At 37.5% G+C, this 21,233-nt stretch overlaps 1 protein-coding gene across 5 annotated transcripts in view; it reads left to right on the forward strand.

The window, feature by feature from the left end:
• The window catches only part of SYT16 (synaptotagmin 16), a 259,900-nt gene that overhangs the window by 141,242 nt on the left and 97,425 nt on the right, over nucleotides 1–21,233 (forward strand). For 2 of the 5 annotated variants that reach the window (XM_047739293.1, XM_047739297.1), the window contains exon 1: nucleotides 15,175–15,697. The exons of the other annotated variants lie outside the window; for them this stretch is intronic. In XM_047739293.1, the coding sequence (XP_047595249.1) occupies nucleotides 15,175–15,697 (523 nt within the window). Of the gene's footprint in view, nucleotides 1–15,174; nucleotides 15,698–21,233 lie in introns of those variants that run through there. 5 annotated transcript variants of the gene reach the window in all.

A 21,233-nucleotide genomic window follows, 5' to 3' on the forward strand; every position in this document is an offset into this window, starting at 1 on the left:
AAGATATATAAAGAACTGATACAATTTGATATTCAAAAAACAAATAATCCAATAAAGAAACAGGCAGAACACATGAGCAGACATTTCTCCAAAGAAGATATACAGATGGCCAACAGACACGTGAAAAAGATGCTCAATGTCACTCAACATCAGGGAAATGCAAATCAAAACTACACTGAGATATCACCTCACACCTGTCAGAATGGCTAAAATAGAAAACACAAGAAACAAAAAGTGTTGGCGAGAATGTGGAGAAAAAGCAACCATCTTGCACTGTTGGTGGGAAAGCAAACTGGTCACCCACTGTGGAAAATGGTATGGAGTCTCCTAAAAAAATTAAAAATAGAATTATCCTATGATCCAGGAATTGCACTACTGGATATTTACCCCCAAAATATAAAAAGGCTAACTCAAAGGGAGACATGCATCCTTGTGTTTATTGCAGCATTATTTACAATAGCCAAACTAAGGAAGCAGCTTGTGTCCATCAACTCATAAATAGATAAAGAAGATGTGGTATATATATATATGCAATAGAACATTTTTCAGCCATAGAAATAACGAAATCTTGCCATTTGCAACAACATGGATAGAGCTAGAGAGTAAGAGAAATAAGTCAGTCAGAGAAGGACAAATACCATATGATCTCATTCATATTAGTGGAATTTAAGAAACAAAACAAGCAAAGGGGGAAATAAAGAGAAAGAGAGACAGACCAAGAAACAGACTCTTAACTATAAAGAACTAACTGAGGGTTACCAGAGGGAAGGTAGGTGAGGGAATTTTTAAAAAGCTACAGTTATAATATAGTACGTGTTAATAAGAAGGAATAAAAGGTGTTAAGAGAGATTATTTCAGGGGCAACTGGGTGGCTCAGTGGTTAAGCAGTCTATGCTTGGTTTCAGCTCAGGTTATGATCAGGGTCAATGGATCCAGCCCAGTGTCATTTTCTATGCTCAGTGCAGAGTTTGCTTATCCCTCTCCGTCCCTCTCTGTGCCTCTCCCCCTATGCACACACCTCTCTCTCTCTATCAAATAAATATATAAAATGTGTTTTTTAGAAGAGACTATTTCGGGGAGACATAATTGAGTCTGAATTATGTCAAGCTGAGCCCTAAAATGAGATAGATGTGCTTTGGGGGACAGGAAGGAAGCCTGGGGGGAGGAGCACAGCCTCAGCAAGTAGATCCAGTGAGAGGAGCCTGTTGAAGTAAGATGCTGAAGAAGGCGGACAAGATATTGAAGAACAGAGAGCACATAGAGAGATGATTAAAGATAAGAAGGGGTCAAAGCACGCATGGCTTCCTAAGTCCTGTGGAGGATTTTGGACTTTATCTTAGAAGCAATAAGAAGTAATTTTAAGTCATTTCAAACATGGAATTACACAACCAAATATGGGTCTTAAAAAAACATAAAGGCCATTCTGCCTTAGATATAATAGAGAGTCTAAAATATCGAATGGGCTTATGAAATTTGGAGAATATACAAAAGGTGCTATTGTTACAATGGAAAAAACACTGAGCAACTTAAACCTCTGGTTGAGCCAACCTTAGTCTTTTGAGGTCATCATGAGCAAACACAAAGGTGTCTGTTGGATAGTTTGAAAAATATATTTTGGAATAAGTCTTCCTTAACTTCAGCAGTACTTCAGAATATTTTTAAAAACCTTATTACAATTACTTAGAAAAAGAATTCCAATGGTTTTCATATTTTAAAAAAGGTTCATTAGTGAAATAGGCAGCTGAGGTAGAGTGGAAACAAAATGAGAATAGAGTCAGACAAACCTGAATTTGAACCTCATGTTGGACACTAATGAGGGAAGTACCTTCACATTTTTTATTTCTAAGATCTTCACTGACTTACTGACATTTTAAAATTTTTATTTAATTTTTTCAGTGTTCCAAGATTCATTGTTTATGCACCACACCAAGTGCTCCATGCAGTAGGTGGCCTCCTTAATACCCACCACCAGGCTCACCTATCCCTCCACCCACTTCCCCTCCAAATCCCTCAGTTTGTTTCTCAGAGTCCATGCTTTGTCTCCCTCTCCGATTTCCCCCAATTCACTTTTCCTTTCTTTCTTCTAATGTCCTCCATGTTATTCCCTATGCACCACAAGTAAGTGAAACCATGTGATAATTGACTCTCTCTGCTTGACTTATTTCACTCAGCATAGTCTCCTCCAGCCCTGTCCATGTTGATACAAAAGTTGGGTATTCATCCTTTCTGAAGGAGTCATAATATTCCATTGTATATATGGAATATATACAATATATATATAGCTTCTTTATCCATTCATCTGTTGAAGGGCATCTTGCCTCTTTCCACAATTTGGCCATTGTGGCCATTGCTGCTATGAACATTGGGGTACAAATGGCCCTTCTTTTCACTACATCTGTATCTTTGGGGTAAAAACCCAGTAGTGCAATTACAGGGTCATTGGATAGCTCTCTTTTTAACTTCTTAAGGAATTTCCAAAGTGGCTGTACCAACTTGCATTCCCACCAACAGCGTAAGAGGGTTCCCCTTTCTCTGTATCCTCTCCGTTGGAGAGGTCCAACACTTGTTGTTTACTGTCTTGTTAATTTTGGCCATTCTAACTGGTGGAAGGTGGTATCTCAATGTGATTTTGATTTGAATCTCCCTGATGGCTAATGATGATGAACATTTTTTCATGTGTCTGTTAGCCATTTGTATGTCTTCTTTGGAGAAGTGTCTGCTCATGTCTTCTGCCCATTTTTTGATGTGATCATCTGTTTTTTGAGTCTTGAGTTTGAGGAGTTCTTTATAGATCTTGGATATCAGCCCTTTGTCTGTAGTGTCATTTGCGAATATCTTCGCTGTGCAGAAGCTTTTAATCTTGATGAAGTCCCAAAAGTTCATTTTCGCTTTTGTTTCCTTTGCCTTTGGAGACATGTCTTGAAAGAAATTGCTGTGGCCAATGTTGAAGAGATTACTGCCTATGTTCTTCTCTGGGATTTTGATAGATTCCTGCCTCACATTGAGGTCTTTTGTCCATTTCGAGTTTATCTTTGTGTACGGTGTAAGAGAATGGTCAAGTTTCATTCTTCTATACATAGCTGTCCAATTTTCCCAGCACCATTTATTAAAGAGGCTGTCTTTTCCCCATTGTATATTTTATCCTGCTTTGTCAAAGATGATTTGACATAGAGTTGTGGGTCCATATCTGGGCTCTCTACTCTGTTCCACTGGTCTATGTGTCTGTTTTTGTGCCAGTACCATGCTGTCTTGGTGATCACAGCTTTGCAGTAAAGCTTGAAATCAGGAAAGTGATGCCCCTAGTTTTGTTTTTCTTTTCCACATTTCATTAGCAATTTGGAGTCTTTTTTGGTTCCATACAAATTTCAGGATTGTTTGTTCCAGCACTTTGAAAAATACCAGTGGAATTTTGATTGGGATGGCATTGAAAGTATAGATTGCTCTAGGCAATATAGACATTTTAACAATGTTTATTCTTCCGATCCGTGAGCATGGAATGCTTTTCCATCTTTTTGTGTCTTCTTCACTTTCTTTCATGAGTGTTCTGTAGTTCCTCAAGTACAGATTCTTTGGTTAGGTTTATTCCCAGGTGTCTTATGGTTCTTGGTGCTATAGTAAATGGAATTGATTTTCTAATCTCCCTTTCTATGTTTTCATTGTTAGTGTATAAGAAAGCAACTGATTTCTGTGCATTGATTTTGTATCCAGCTACATCACTGAATTGCTGAATGAGTTCTAGTAGTTTGAGAGTGGAGTCTTTTGGGTTTTCCATATAAAGGACCATGTCATCTGCGAAGAGAGAGAGTTTGACTTCTTCTTTGCCAATTTGAATATTTTTTATTTCTTTTTGTCTGATTGCTGTTGCTAGGACTTCTAGTACTATGTTGAACAACAGTGGTGAGAGTGGGCATCCTTGTCCTGTTTCCGATCTCAAAGGGAAGGCTGTCAGCTTTTCCCCACTGAGAATGATACTCACTGTGGGTTTTTCACAGATAGATTTTATGAAATTGAGGAATGTTCCCTCTATTCCTATACTTTGGAGAGTTTTAATCAGGAACAGATACTGTATTTTGTTCAATGCTTTTTTCTGCATCAATTGAGAGGACCATGTGGTTCTTCTCTCTTGTCTTATTGATTTGTTCTATCACATTGATTGATTTCTGAATGTTTAACCACCCTTGCATCCCAGGGGTAAATCCCACCTGGTCATGGTGGATAATCTTTTAATGTACTGTTGGATCTTATTAGCTAGGATCTTGCTGAGAATCTTGACATCCATAATCATCAGGAATATTGGTCTGAAATTCTCCTTTTTGATGGGGTCTTTGCCTGGTTAGGGGATCAAGGTAATGCTGGCTTCACAGAAAGAGTCTGGAAATTTTCCTTCTGTTTCTATTTTTTGAAACAGCTTCAGGAGAATAGGTATTATTTCTTCTTTGAATGTTTGGTAGAATTCCCCAGGGAATCCGTCAGGTCCTGGGCTTTTGTTTTGGGGGAGGTTTTTGGTCACTGTTTCTATCTCATTATTAGATATTCAGGTTGTCAATTTCTTCCTGTTTCAGTCTTGGAAGTTTATAAGTTTCCAGGAATGCATCCATTTCTTCTAGGTTGCTTAACTTATTGGCATATAACTGTTAAGAATTTCTGATGATTGTTTCTATTTCCTTGGTGTTAGTTGTGATCTCTCCCCTTTCATTCATAATCTTATTAATTTGAGACCTCTCTCTTTTCTTTTTGATTTGTTTGGCCAGTGGTTTATTAATAAGCCACTGGCCATTTGGTTTATTGACTCTTTCAGAGAACCAGTTTCTAGTTTTATTGATGTGTTCTACTGTATGTCTAGTTTCTAGCTCATTGATCTCTGTTCTAATCTTGATTATTTCCTTTCTTGTGTGTAGGGTTGGATTAATTTGTTGATTTTCTGGTTCTTTAAGGTATAAAGAGAGCTGGTGTATTCTGGATTTTTCAATTTTTTTTAGTGAGGCTTGGATGGCTATGTATTTCCCCCTTAGAACTGCCTTTGCTACATCCCATAGGTTTTGGACCGAATGTGTCTTCATTCTTATTGGTTTCCATGAATTGTTTAAGTTCTTCTTTTATTTCCCGGTTGATCCAAACATTCTTGAGCAGGATGGTCTTTAGTGTCCAAGTATTTGAATTCCTTCCAGACTTTTTCTTGTGGCTGAGTTCCAGTTTCAGAGCATTGTGGTCTGAGAATATGCAGGGAATAATCTCAATCTTTTGGGATCAATTGAGCCCTGATTTGTGACCTAGTATGTAGTCTATTCTGGAGAAAGTTCCATGTGTGCTTGAGAAGGATGAGTATTCTGTGGAATGTTCTGCATATATCTATGAAATCCATCTGGTCCAGTGTGTCATTCAAAGCTCTTGTTTCTTTATTGATTTTTCTGCTTGGATGATCTGTCTATTACTGAGAGTGGCGTGTTAAGATCCCCTACAATTAATGCATTCATATCAATATGGCTTTTTATTTTGATTAACAATTGGCTCAGATACTTGCCTGCTCCCATATTGGGGGCATAAATATTTACAATTGTTAGACCTTCTTGGTGGATAGACCCTTTACAAATGATGGAATGACGTAGTGTCCTTATGTATCTCTGACTACAGTCTTTAGTTTAAAATGTAATTTATCTGATAAGAGAATCGCTACCCCAGCTTTCTTTGGAGGCCTGTTGGCATCAAAGATGCTTCTCCATCCCTTCACTTTCAGTTTGGATGTATCTTTATGTTCCAAATGTGTCCCTTATAGACAGCATATGGACGGGTTCTGTCATTTTATCCAGTCTGCAACTCTGTGCCATCTTATGGGAGCATTTAGGCCATTCACGTTGAGAATGATTATTGAAAGATAAGTTTTTATTGACATCACATTGCCTGTGAAGTCCTTGTTGCTATAGATTGTATCTGTAAATTTCTGTTCTGTGTCACTCTTGGGTTCTTTTTTCTTTTATAGAACCCCCTTAATATTTCTTGTAGTGCCGGCTTGGTGGTCACATACCTTTTTAAACCTTGCCGGTCTTGGAAGCTCTTTATCTATCTATTTTGAATGTCATTCTTGCTGGATAAAGTATTCTTGGATGCATGTTCTTCTCATTGAGTGCCCTGAATATGTCTTGTCAACCCTTTCTGGCTTGCCAGGTTTCTGTGGACAAGTCTGACGTTATTCTGGTGATCCTTCTTCTGTACGTAAGGAATCTCTTCCCCCTAGCCACCCTTAAGACCTCCCGACTGTGGCGCCTGGGTGCCTCAGTTGGTTAAATGACTGCCTTTGGCTCAGGTCAAGATCCTGGAGTCCCAGGATTGAGTCCTGCATTGGGCTCCCAGCTCCATGGGGAGTCTGCTTCTCCCTCTGACCTTCTTCCCTCTCATGCTCTCTCTCACTACCAAATAAATAAATAAAATCTTAAAAAAAAAAGACCTCATGTCTAAAATTATGATTCATGAATTTCACAATTAAGTGTCTGGATATTTTTCTAGAGTTGTTGATCTTGGAGGGTATCCTTTCTGCCTCTAGGACACGAGCACTTGTTCCATTTCCCAGACTGGGGAAATTTTCATCCAGAATTTTTTCAACTATATCTTCTAGTCTTCTCTCTTTCTCCACCCCCTCAGGGATCCCAATAATTCTGGTGTTGAAATGTTTCATGGTGTCATTTATTTCCCTAATTCTGTTTTCATGGCTCCTAAGACGTTTGTTCCAGGCCTCCTCCTGATACTTCTTTTCTATCAGTTTGTCTTCTAGATCACTAATTCTATCTTCTGCATTGGTTACCCTAGCTGTTAGAGTATTTAGATTAGATTGGATCTCACTGATAGCATTTTTAACTTCTGCCAGATCAGCTCTTACTTCCACCCTTAGAGATTCTATGTTGTCACTAATGGCCTTCTTCAACCTAGCCATTGCCTGGATAATTGTTACCCTGAATTCCCTTTCCAACATACTGTTTATGTCCATATCCAATAGTTCTGTGGCTGAGGCACAGTCTCTGAATTTTTTCTCTGTTGGTGTTCCTTCTCCTAGTCATTTTGGTGAGAGGTGGTTGAGGGGATGTATAGCTGAATCTATCAGCCATGATCTAAGCAAGTTGCACCCTCTCCACTGATGTCTTCTGCTCCCGTAGAGATCCACAAGTATATAGTCTTACATCTCAGGCTGATTTCATGGATGTTCAGAGTGTTCTGGTAGATAGCTCACTTTAGGGGACCAGTTGAAACAGGGTCTCCTACTTCTCCACCATCTTCCCCCTCCTCTGACCTCTTATTGGTATTTTATGAAGATTTGGAATAGGGGTTAAAGCAAGAATTTGGAAATCAAAGGAGAATTGGAATACTAGCTCCATTCTTTATTATTGATATGAAACTTGGGGGGCAAGGCACTTGCCTTTTCTGAGCTTCAGTTTTTTTCAACTATAAAATGGGAAGGCTAATATCTTTCACAAAGAGTTTTTATTCATGTAAGCTGTCAGAAAGCATGCATGCTGCAAAGTGGCAAATGTTAGCTATAATGATAGTATCATATTTCTGGGGTCTTAGCACATTATGGAAGAGATTACAAGAGTTTAATTTGTTTTCACCTTTAAAAAAATTTTTTTAGTATTATGTTATGTTAGTCACCATACAGTCGATCATTAGTTTTTGATGTAGTGTTCCATGATTCATTGTTTGCATATAACACCCAGTGCTCCATGCAATCTGTGCCCTCCTTAATACCCATCACTGGGCTAACCCATTCCCCCATTCCCCTCCCTTCTAGTCTCTCATGATTCTTGTCCCTCTTGTCTCTTGTCCCTCTCCATTTTCCCCCAATTCACTTTTCCTTTCCTTCTTCTAATGTCTTCCATGTTATTCCTTATGCTGCACAAATAAGTAAAAACATATGATAATTGACTCTCTCTGTTATACTTAGTTCCCTCAGCACAATCTCCTCCAGTCTCATCCACGTTGATGTAAAAGTTGGGTATTCATCCTCTCTGATGGCTGAGTAATATTCCATTGTGTATATTGACCACATTTTTATCCATTCATCTGTTGAAGAGCATCTTGGCTCTTTCCACATTTTGGCTTTCACCTTTTAAAATGTTACAAGTTTGGGTTTAGTAATGAGTAGCTGATATTCAGGGCCTGATAGGTAATGGACTCTATTCTTGGTGCTTTAGAAACATTGTGTAATCTAATTGCCACTGTGAATTGTAAGACAGGGGGTGGTGCCCCCGATACTGCAGATAAAGACATTTAGGTGCACACAGGTAATGTGATTTGCCCCATGCTGTGGCATAAGTGAGAGATTATCCAACACTGAGCCTTGTTTTGTGTGATTCCAAGGCCATTACTACTGTTTTTCCTCATGCTGTCTCATTTTTCTCAATGTCTACTGATGAAAGTATGTTTTGATTATAGGACAATTTCACATTTAGATTTATACTAGTTGTCTCCCCCTCCCCCACTTGAAGCCTAATGGTAAATGGTCTGTTGTATTGCACATGCCCTAACAATGAAAATATGGCTGTATTTTATCCATATTGTTGACATAAATAGTCTTCAGTAGTCCATTTTTATTTTTAAGATTCCAGCCTTTAGAACACATTTTGACAAATGCTGCAAAAGATATTTCATCTCAGTGACACATATTCCTACCCACATAACAAATTTTCTCCTAACAGAAAACACCTGTAGTCTCTTTTGAATCATGTTGAAGATGGATTACAGCCCATTTTATAGTTCTTACTTGGAAAACTAAACTTCTATATTAAAAAATTATTCATGTTTCTAAGCCTTCCTGTTCATACTAGGTGATACAAGATGCCTTTCTCTGAAGACATGATAATTGTCATAAAAATCATAGGCTTAATTAGTCTTACGACCTAAGAAGTCAGTGATAAGTAACCTACATTTAATTGATGACACAAAGAAGTTAACTATTAGCTACGAGAAGACACTTCAAATTAACCCAGTATCCTTTTTTTTTTTTTTAAGATTTTATTTATTTGACAGAGATCACAAGTAGGCAGAGAGGCAGGCAGAGAGAGAGGAGGAAGCAGGCTCTTAGTTGAGTAGAGAGCCCGATGTGGGGCTCGATTCCAGGACCCTGAGATCATGACCTGAGCCGAAGGCAGAGGCTTTAACCCACTGAGCCACCCAGGCGCCCCAACCCAGTATTCTTTTTTATATAATTTTTTTATTATAGAAGTATAGTTGCCAAACACTGTTATATTAATTTCAGATATACAACATAGTGATTCAATAATTCTATACATTATGCACTGCTTATCATGGTGGGTGTCATTACCATCTGTCACCATACAACGCTATTACAATATTGACTATATTCCCTATGCTGTACTTCTCATCCCTGTAACTTACTCATTTTATAATTGGAAGTTCATAGCCCTTAATCCTCTTTATCTATTTCACCCATCCCCACACCCAGTATTCTTGACTTGTACTTATAACTGCCATACAGATATTGGTAGAGAATAAGAAGAATAGATTTTCCAAGGTGATTTCTCCTTTAAAAATTGCTAAACATTAACACACTTCAGTAGATGGACTTGTATAAGATTTTGATTTGAGGCTTGGTTACCTGGGGACCATATTATTGGAAACGTTTCCTTTTCTTTCAGAATGTGTTTGACTCTCTTGAGGAGCTCATAATCCTTTAAAAAATCACACAGGCATACAGGCTTCTACTTTATTTTTTACCAAAATAACATCCATTTTTAAGGCATATCTCCCAGAAGCCAGTATTTCTTCTTAGATGATAACTTTCTTCTCTTCTTCCAAGCATCTGTCATCAGGTAGAAAATGGGGTTAGAAAGACTTAACTAATAGCCTTTAAAGACCATGAGCATTATTATTGTGGGTATAGAATCACATCTTTACTGTTCATAATTACCCTTGGTGGGGATAATCAAAATATGTGATAAAGCATATGGCTCAGGAATTTGATAGTTGCCCCCTAAAGAAACAACTCTTGAGTGTTTACTGTTCAGTCATTTCCTATGTTTAAAATGACCTTAATTAAATACTTTTATAATTAAAATAGTATTCTAATTAAAATGATATTTAAAGAAATGTAGTGTAGCCCCTAGGAATATATCAATGTCATTCCTTCATCTTTATTTATTGGTTGTTACTAATACTTTTTAAAAACATTTTTTGAATATAGTTGACACACAGTGTTATTTTAGTTTCAGGTGTGCAACATAGTGTTTCAACTTCTCTCTATGTTATGTTGTCCTCAGACCTAAGTGTAGCTACCATCTGTCACCCTGACACTCTTACAATATTATTGACTATATTCCTTATGCAGCATCACTTACTCCTGTGACTTAGTGGTTACTAATTCTTTATTAGATTGCTAGTTTATTCTCAGTAATTTGAGAGGTTGGAAACTTTCCTTGGTAATGTTTATGGTAGGAACTCTTATGTCAAACATACACACACCTACCTTTTGCTTTTTTTTTTTGGTACTTCTTATAATAATGAAATATCATGAACTTTCATTTCAAATAGTGAGCCTTCTCAGCTACCACAGACCTTACATGTATTTTTCCTTCTAATCCAAGGACCTGTGCTATCTTTTCATTACTATTTTTCTTTTCCTATATGTTTTTAAAAAATTATTGTTATAATACCAGAAGCTACTTTGTCTTTTCAGCTGTAAGAAAGTTCCTGAAGAACTAGGATACCAGATACATATCTGCTATTACCTTTGGGGTATTCTACCAAGCAAGTTGAAATTTATCTAAGCAACAAAATTATCTGGCTGGTATTCTGTCAGTACTTAGCTCTTTTGGCTTCAGACTGCTTTAGTTTAAAATAAAAGGTCTCCACTGTTGCAAACTAAGTAATTTTTCTGGTTCCTGCTTTAGGTTGCCCTTCTTTTTTTAGTATTTTGGAATATAGCAATTTGACATTGTTTCATATATAGACTGATATTTGACCTCTTTCCAATCACTCCATAATCATCTCCAGTTGGTCCATGAAATGGTTATTGACAAAAGTACAGAACCAATCTGAAAAGATTGGTTTATCTTTTTAATCTTTTATTTATATTGAATATATCCAGCCTCAGTATTACACACTTTTTGCCCAAGACTGGTAAATTCTTGGGTTTTAAAGCAGAAAGAAATTATTAGGGGTCATCTAGTGAGTTAACTCCACTTTACAGATAAAGAAAAATGAAGGGATCAGAGCTACTTAGCTTAGAAAATGTTCATTAGTAACTTTCATTCATTCATTCATTCATTCATTCAACAAACATTAGATAGGGTCCTTATCCCATGTAGGTTCTAGAGTTATTAAGTCTAAACACTGTCCATTGGAAGAGGAGGATCGACAAATAATTACCATGGCCAGTGAAAACTTCTATCTTAGAGCACCGCATGTTATTCACAACTAATGAATCATTGAACATTATACCAAAAACTAATGATGTACTATACATTGGCTAATTGAATTTAAATTAAAAAAAGAGAAGAAAACTTATAAAGGCACATTTAAAGCCTCTCTGAGGCCACACCTTTGACTGTAGAAGAGTTGACATAGGCAATAGGAGTGTTATTGTAAAGAACTATTAAGTATCTACCAGGCAGGTAGGGAGAGAAGGCATCTGCGCAGAGCAGAGAGAAGTCATGAATGAGAATATTTGTTATGAAAAATGCTTGGTGTGTTAGTGAGTGTGACAGGCACTCACTTTACAATGAGAGGTGATGAAGAATGGCCAAGTTGTCACTGTGGGGCAGTATTATTGGGAATAGCTCATACAGAGCTAGACATTCTGTCAGGACAAGGCTCTGTGAGTTGTGAGAATGTTGAAATAGTTCCAAATTGGTTGATAAATAGCCACTGATCTGAGACCCCCTCCCCTCTATTGTCCTGTTGCATCTCCCAGAAGTCCTCACACCCAGTGATTCAGTAGTTAAAGAGTTGGCAGCTTGAAGGAGGCCTCTAGGACCACTCCAGCACTAAGGTCAGGCAGTGCTGATTGTTCATTTTCTGAGCATCTCTCCTCTTGCATGCCATAGTAAAGAATGTGAACTTTATCATATAATGTAGGGCTTGAAAATTCAGATGCTTCCAGCTGTCAGGTAGAGTGCACAGAAATGAATGAAGCAAGTGGGTACTTAAAACAGAGAGAGATGAGGATTGTAGTGAATTGGAGGCATCAAAATTAATTTTTTAAAATTCTGTGTCAGTAAACATAAGTGAATCGTGATTTTGACAGATGGACTGCCAGTGCTCAAATTCTGCAGTATAAGTAATAGGAAAACCATAGTGGGTATTCTTTTTTTATTTTCTTTTTAAGCTAGGGGAGTGATGTAAGCTTTATTTTTTAGAAAAATTGCCATGAGGCTTCGATGGACAGAGATCATGAAGAAAGAGATAATGAGACCAAGGACATGACCTTTTACTAGTTCAAAGTTTGGAAAAGAAAATGCTGGCTTAAATTAAAGGGTTTTAGATTGAATATGGAAACAAAATTTTCTCTGTATTATTTATTATCTCTGTATTTATTTATTTATTATTTATTATAATAAAACAATAGAAAGGATTATTAAGGAAGATATGCAATTTCTGTCTTAAAAAGTTTCAAGTACCAAAAGGACAGTGGTAGAAGCTAAAACCAAGGATTTCTCAGGGAACTTTCTAGGTCTGCAATCTTCTGAAGCACATTTTGGGCACAGTATTTGTGGAGAAAAAAACGAACAACAACAAAAATCCATGGGTGATGAAATGGAGTGGAAGAAATGCTGAAAGAACACTTTAATATTACTAAACAGGGGCTTTATGTGGTCATGTTAAGATGTCTTTTAACAATTCTGAGGTCTATTTATCAATTTAGCGAATTTGAGTACATACTATATGCTAGACACTATTCTATGCACAATATTAAATAGCACTCATTAATTCACTTATTGAGAATTGAGTAGATATTTAACATACTTCTAGGCACTGTGGATAAGCTTGAGAATAAAACATAGAATTCCTTCCCTCCTGGAACGTCTATTCTAGGGAAGGACATAGGCAATAAACCTACTAGAAGATCAGGTTCTGATGAGCAAACCTAGAGAATGGATTGAGGCTGGGGAAGACTTGAGATGGGAACCAGCTAGGTATGTAATTTCTGGGGAAATGAGAGTGTTGGAGAGGTGATTACAGTACAAAACACAACAGAAGAGTCTGCATAGCCCTAAAAATAGCAGAACTTAGAATGGAAGGAATAGAAGGGGGCAAGGGTGAAGAGAGAAAATCACAATTGTGAGTCTTGAGTGTTGAACACTTGCAGTAGTAAAAGTGATGTGCTAAGTTTTGATGGCTGAATATGAGATGTTGGTGAGACACTCAAGTGTAGCTATTTTCTTAGATCAGTACTTCTCAAACTTTGGTGTGTGTCAGAGTCATCTGAGGAACTGGACAAAAATGAAAAGATGCAGTCATATTCCTTCAACCCACCTGAGCCTCTGGTTTTTTTGTTTGTTTGTTTGTTTGTTTTGTTAGCTTACCAGATGATTTTCATACAAAGTTTTGAACCACTAGCTTAAATAACCAGAAATCCAAGTTATATAAAGGGATTGAACTATGGGCTGGAGATATATATTTTGGAGTTAAAAAAAGTATTGAGACTTATGGGTGGGTCAGCTGTCCCAGCTGATGAGTATGAAGGAGCAGGAGGAGTAACCATAGGACAATGAGTGGTTGCATATATGCAGTTGGTGGGAAGACAAGGAAGAGCCTGAAAGACAGCCACGTAAATTATTTAGCATAAAGGGAAAGTGCAGAGACCTCAGTTTCCCTTTAATTGGATGTGGGCTCCACGGGGACAGAGCTCAGGGTTGCCTTACACTGGCATTGTGCCCAGCACTTAATAGGCATTTATCAATATTTGTTTATTGATGAATCAACGTATATATGAATGGTTATTAAAAAGCCCCCTGAAAAAGCTAAGAAGAAATTTTTAGGAAAATGTAGGCAGTCCTATCAATTGCAGTTGCTGGAGAACACGAAGGCTGAAACATATAGGAGTGTTGGTAGACTGAGTCAGAAGGAAGCTATTGCTATAAAGAGGTGGGGTAGTTAAGTGCAAGCAGTGAATTTAGGGTCTGGTCATTTATAGCATTCATCCTGAGCTGTTGATGAACATTGTAAGGGCAATAAGATATATATATATATATATGATCTTCACACTCACACACAATACACATACAAATGCAAATGCATATATGTCTATATTTGTATACGTGTATATGTATAAAAGTATAGATATTCAGCTCTAGAATCTTCATTGTGCTCTGTTGCTCTATAGCTGCCTCCTTCAAGTTGTGAATCTTGGGAGAAGGAGGGTCTCTCAGGAGTCTTCTAGGTTGTGGAGGATTGCCATCAGGAGATTGGAACACAATCAAAGGCAACGAGATGCTAGGGTCATGTCTCCAGTAAGCTGCATATTCCATTTGCCGTTCTGTTTTCCTGTGGTTCTTTGCTCCCCAAGAATAGATATGATTTGTAGAAATTGCATAAAAATATAAAATCTTACTTTAAGATCAGCTAAAAGCTTTTTAATTCCAGGCACACATTTCCTTTGAAAGGATAAATGTTTGTGTCATGAAGCAAAGATGATTATTAGCCTGCTTACTGGGATCTGCAGGTTTGTAGAGGAAGCATCCAACCTTCCTTGTATTTTGAAATGTCATATCCAACTGCCTCTTAATGAAGATTCATTTATCCTTTTCACACTGTTAAATATGGTCTGTGGGGATAGACTTCTCTCAGTCCACATGAATAGAGCCCATTACTGCCAATGGAAGTTTTACACATGCCCGAGCAGGTGAATAGGCATTGAAGTGATCTACATTGAGACTTTCACAGTAATTTTTATTTAGCTACTTTCAGATTTCAATGGTGATCTCTTTTTATCCTGAATGTTGTTTGACATTGATTATGGTTATCTGGTAATGGATCTGAGGTTGTTACTGTAATAGGTATAAGTATCTCTTTCCTCTGTTTCAGCTGAGAAGTTTTGAGAGTGAACCATTCACAGCCATTAAGAGACCTCCAATTTAATTTATCATCATGCTTATTCTGTAGTTCACATTAAGTCCAGAGTACTGAAGGAGCTGAACAAGTGGACTGGTAGACATCAGTTAGCTGGCCATGATTTTGGCCATGGCGTCTCAGGATGCTCAGAACTTCTTCCAGCCTCTCTCTTCCTGGATATCTCGGGTTTATGAAGCTCTCCAGCAAGCAGGAGATATGCTATCTGCTTCGCTGGTTAATGTAAGCAAACAAGACTCTAAATTGAGTGACAAGCTAGACCAGGACTTAGATGATATTCATATTCAGGAAGCTTACTTTGAAGATGAAGAACAAGGCAATGATTGGCGTCAAGAGGATGCAAATCCCTTGTTTCTTGAAGTGGATCATTTCTCCTGTTGTAATAGTGATTTGCAGGACTCTGCCCAAAGTTCAAGCCCCAGACTTAGGCAACATGCAAAGGACTCATGTTCCATAATGTCCCAGTGGCCCAATCAGACCCTTGATAACCAAAAGCTACCACATGTGCTTTCTTCTATTGCTGAGGAAGAACATCACCTTGAAAAGCAAAGGAGTGACCTTCAACACAGCTTTGACAACCAGCTCTCTGGTATTTTAGAAAATGTTAATGGAAAAAAGCAAGGTAAGGTAGCCAGTGATCATTTCTCTGGATTCTTCCAAGGGACATTTCTATTAATTATATATTTTTTAATTTTAGTTATCATATGAAGTTTATTATTTTTTTTCTCTCCTTATACCTTTCCACATACTAGCTTCTTATTGAGAGATTTACTCCCTAGGAATATTTTCAACATACAAAACTTTGGGAGATCCACATTTGTGGGCCCCATATTTCAGAACAATTGTTCAGAGCAAGTAAAATGGTGAAAATAAGTCTGTATGTTCTGTTTGAGAAGCCCTTGTGCATATGTCATGCTTTTTAAAATATCTTTTAAAATGTTCTCTTTTTTTCACTAGGTTAGGAGTCTCTAGATGTTACTATATTATTCAGTGTGAAATCCTGTGCAAAAAGCCATACTTGTTGCAAAATTTTTAGTTGATAACACTCCAAGAACACTTTTCACAGTGTTTCACTGAGACATGATGTGAGATGACAGTAGATAGGAAATCTTTGAAATAAGAATAGCTTGATTTTCTTTAAGCCTTGAGTGGAAAGGACACATTTAAAACAAACTGTCTTTAGAGCTTTATCCTGTCAGATATCTTGAATATAGTAAAAATGTAATCAACTCTGTAAAAGTAGCTGTAGTATGTCCTGGCATGAATTTTTTAGGATTCTAATGCTCAAGCCTGAACCAAGGACATTGAATGTGGTTGAGGGGACACAGGTGCTGATACACCAAGAAAGGTGCTGGATGTGTGTATGTGATGTGTGGTTGTAATGCGTCTTTCACCAAGATTATTGGATCTTTTATGTGACAAAGTTGAAGCCATTAATTCTTTTCTTTTTGGAGGGAGCAGACTTTTCTGGGATACTTCACAGCCTCTTCATCCATTTTCAGTGATTCCTCTTAGCTTTATCTTTTTAGGGAAACATTTCATCCAGATACATGAAGCCTTAGAAAATGAGGAAACATGATTTCATTTTCTTTTTATAGTACTTTCTTGGTACTCTTATTTAAATTAATGTTGAAATGCTAGAATAAATTGGTAAAAACAGGGTAGGCTGATATTCTTTCTGAATCTGATAAACTTATAAATACATGCAACTTCAAGTCTTTACAAATTATCTGTAGAGATAATTCTAGAAATATCTGGGCAACCAATAGGATTTTTTAGGTTTGACTTGAAATTTTTATTCCTATTTTAGAAAATTCTTGCTAAAGTTGAACTATATCTAAAATTAGTAACATGAAATTGGTTTAATATTTGCTTAATACTGGGTTTTTAAAATTTTTTAAATTGTTGTGCTAATCCAATGACAGTAAAACAACTGTGTTCATTTGTTTATTCAGGGGAAGTTTATTCACTAGATTGTAGCCTCTTGGAAGTCAGGGGCCGTACCATAGATTAATTTTTGTATCCTTAACATCAAGCACAATGTTAGGTATATAGCAGTACACCAAATAATAATTAATGACAAAAGAGCAACAAAGAAAGCTAACAACTCTAAGAGGCAGATACTACTATTCTTCTCACCTCACAGTTGAGAAGACTGATGCTTAGAATGTTTGAGAATATTCCCAAGTTCCATATTTAGAAAAAGGCACAGCTCAGGGTGTCTTATTCTAGAATTTTTATATATTCTTTCTTTTTTTTTCTCCCCCATTTTCAAGGTATAATTTACGTGTGATAAAATTCATTCCCGTTAGTATATAGTTCTGTGAGTTTTAACACACAGTCTTGTAACCACTGCCACGATCGAGGTATAAATAGTTCCATCACCTCAAAAAACTCCCCCAGGTCCCTTTGTACTCATTTCTCTTCTCTACCTCCAGCTCCTGGCAATTGCTCGTATATTTTCTCTCTATCATTTTGTCTTTTCCGGAATGCTATATAAATGGAAATACGCAGATGGTAGCCTTTTGAGTCTGGCTTCTTTTATAATGCACTTACAGTAATGCATTTAAGATTTATCCGTGTTGCTGTGTGTTTCAGTAGTTCACTGTTTTGTTTTGTTTTTAATTGCTGAGTAGTATTCCGTGGCATGAATGTATCATAGTTTGTTGATCTGTTTATCAATTGAGGAATACTTGGGCTGTTTCCATGTTTTAGCAATGTAAATAAAGCTGCTATAAACATTTGCAAAACAGGCTTCGGTGTAAATGTTAGTTTTCACTTCAACTAGTAAATACATGGAGTGGGATTGCTGGGTCATATGGGAGGTATAGGTATAAATTTATTAAAAAAAAGTTTTCTGAAGAACCATTTTGCATTCCTCAGAGTAATGTATGAGATTTTTGATCATTCATATCCTCATCAGGACTTTGCATTAATGTTATTATAAATTTTTTAAAATTTATTTTAATGTTCCAAAATTCATTGTTTATGCACCACACCCAGTGCTCCATGCAATACGTGCCCTCCATAATACCCACCACCAGGCTCACCCAACTCCTCACCCCCCGTTGCCTCCAAAATCCTCAGTTTGTTTCTCAGAGTACAGTCCACAGGCTCTCAAGGTTTGTCTCCCCGTCCATTTTCCCCCAACTCACTTCTCCTCTCCATCTCTCAATGTCCTCCATGTTATTCCTTATGCTCCACAAGTAAGTGAAACCATATGATAATTGACTCTCTCTGTTTTACTTATTTCACTCAGCATAATCTCTTCCAGTCCCGTCCATGTTGCTACAAAAGTTGGGTATTCATCCTTTCTGATAGAGGCATAATACTCCATAGTGTATATGGACCATGTCTTCCTTATCCATTCATCCGTTGAAGGGCATCTTGGTTCTTTCCACAGTTTGGGGAACATGGCCATTGCTGCTATGAACATTGGGGTACAGATGGCTCTTCTTTGCACTACATCTGTATCTTTGGGGTAAATACCCAGTAGTGCAATTGCAGGGTCATAAGGTAGCTCTATTTTCAATTTCTTAAGGAATCTCCACACTGTTACCAGCTCTCTTTACACCCTAGAGAACTGGAGAATTAACAACAAATTAAGCCAGCATCACATACAAGAAGGGAAATAATCAAGATTAGAACAGAGATCAATGAGATAGGAAGTAGAGATACAGTAAAACACATCAAGGAAATCAGAAGCTTTTTTTTTTTAAATAATTTTTTTTTTAAAGCCATTCTCATAGGTGTGTAATGAAAGCTCATGTAGGGAGATAACTCTCCATTGGTCTTTTGCATTTTTGTATGTTTTATGAGCAAAGCCACAAATAGCCTTTTATTTTGGACTGTGTTTTCAAGGATGTTTGTATGACAAAGAAACTTGGAAGATAGAGATAGCGTCTCTCTTCAGAGTAGAGAGAGGATGTGTTTGCCACTCAGTCTAATAAAGATAATGTCTCTTCAGGGTGAAGCTTAGGCAGATTTGCTTGCAAATGATAAGGGATTTTACAAGCCTGGCGGTCCTTGGCTGTGCCATAAACCCACTGCATGCACAACATCTATCTGTGTCTGCCTCTGTATCATCCCCAACTATGGACAGTGGGGGACTGATGTGAATGTGGTATTCACGTTCTATGTTGTGCTGGAATAACTGTCCTTTGTCTCTGACCAGAAGTCTTTCATCTTCCACCAACATCCATAGCACAGTAGCGGGCTAACTTGTTGCTCTGCAAGTAAAGTAAAAATCTCAGGCCTTTCATAGGTTTTAACCTCTTGTTTTGATTTTAATTTGCATTTCCCTCAAAATTAACGGCATTGAGCATCGTTTCACATAGTTATTTATCATCTGTGTAGTTTCTTTAGTAAAGTCTTCAAGTCTTTTGTCCACTTTTATTGAATCATCTTTTTTTTTAAATTTTTATAAACATATAATATATTTTTATCCCCAGGGGTACAGGTCTGTGAATCACCAGGTTTACACCCTTCACAGCACTCACCATAGCACATACCCTCCCCAATGTCCATAACCCCACACCCCTCTCCCAACCCCCCTCCCCCCAGCAACCCTCAGTTTGTTTTGTGAGATTAAGAGTCACTGATGGTTTGTCTCCCTCCCGAACCCATCTTGTTTCATTTATTCTTCTCCTACCCCCTTAACCCCCCATGTTGCATCTCCACTTCCTTTGAATCGTCTTTTTTTTTCTTTTTTTTTTTTTTATTTGACAGAGAGAAATCACAAGTAGGCAGAGAGGCAGGCAGAGAGAGAGGAGGAAGCAGGCTCCCTGCTGAGCAGAAAGCCCGATGTGGGGCTCGAACCCAGGACCTGGGATCATGACCTGAGCCGAAGGCAGCGGCTTAACCCACTGAGCCACCCAGGCGCCCGTGAATCGTCTTTTTAATTTTTGAGATTTGAAGTTACGTTTCTATTCTGAGTATGAGTTACTTTTCTGTGGTCTTTTCTATTGGTCTATGATTTGCAAATATTTTCTTCTAGTTTTGTGGCTTGTCTTTTCATTCTTTTAACAGTGTCTCTCAAAAAACAGATTCTTAATTACTCAAAATCCAACTCATCAATTTTTTAAAAAAATTGTACTTTTGTTATTGTATCTAAGAAATATTCATATAGCCTGGGATCACAAAGATTTTTTCTTGTTTGATTCTAGAAATTTTAGAGTTACAGATTTTACATTTAGGGCTATCCATTTTGGTATCCATTTTGATCCATTTTGAGGTAATTTTTTTATATGATGTAAGGTGTTTCCCTCCCACCCTCAATGTCCATGTTCAATCTTTTCCTACCTCATTTGGTAGAAATTACTACCCTTTTTCCATTATGTGCTTTGGTATCTTTGTCAGATATACATTACCTATATATGTGTGGTCTATTGCTAGACTCTGTATTTTTCCATTAATCTATATTTGTATTCTTCAGTATCACACTGTCTTGATTCTTATAGCTGTATAATAGTTCTTGAAATCAAGTAGTATGAGCCCCACAACTTTATTATTTAAAAAATTGGGGGCGCCTGGGTGGCTCAGTGGGTTAAGCCTCTGCTTTCAGCTTGGGTCATGATCTCAGGGTCCTGGATCGAGCCCTGCATCGGGCTCTCTGCTCAGCGGTGAACCTGCTTCCCCCTCTCTCTGCCTGCCTCTCTGCCTACTTGTGATCTCTCTCTCTCTCTCTCAAATAAATTAAAAAAATTGTTTTGACTTTTCTAATTTATTCACTTTTTTTTTTCTTTAATTTTTTTATTTTTTTCAGCATAACAGTATTCATTATTTTTGCACCACACCCATGCTCCATGCAATCCGTGCCCTCTACAATACCCACCACCTGGTGCCCCCAACCTCCCACCCCCCACCCCTTCAAAATTCTCAGATCGTTTTTCAGAGTCCATAGTCTCTCATGGTTCACCTCCCCTTCCAATTTCCCTCAACTCCCTTCTCCTCTCCATCTCCCCTTGTCCTCCATGCTATTTGTTATGCTCCACAAATAAGTGAAACCATATGATAATTGACTCTCTCTGCTTGACTTATTTCACTCAGCATATTCTCTTCCAGTGATGCATGGTTTATTTAAAAGTATGTTAGTTATGTTACAAATATTAGGACTATTTTAGATAACTTTCTGTAACCAATTTCTAGCTTAGTCCAGT

This window comes from Lutra lutra, chromosome 7, assembly GCF_902655055.1.
Source record: "Lutra lutra chromosome 7, mLutLut1.2, whole genome shotgun sequence".
NCBI classification, from domain to species: Eukaryota; Metazoa; Chordata; class Mammalia; order Carnivora; family Mustelidae; genus Lutra; species Lutra lutra.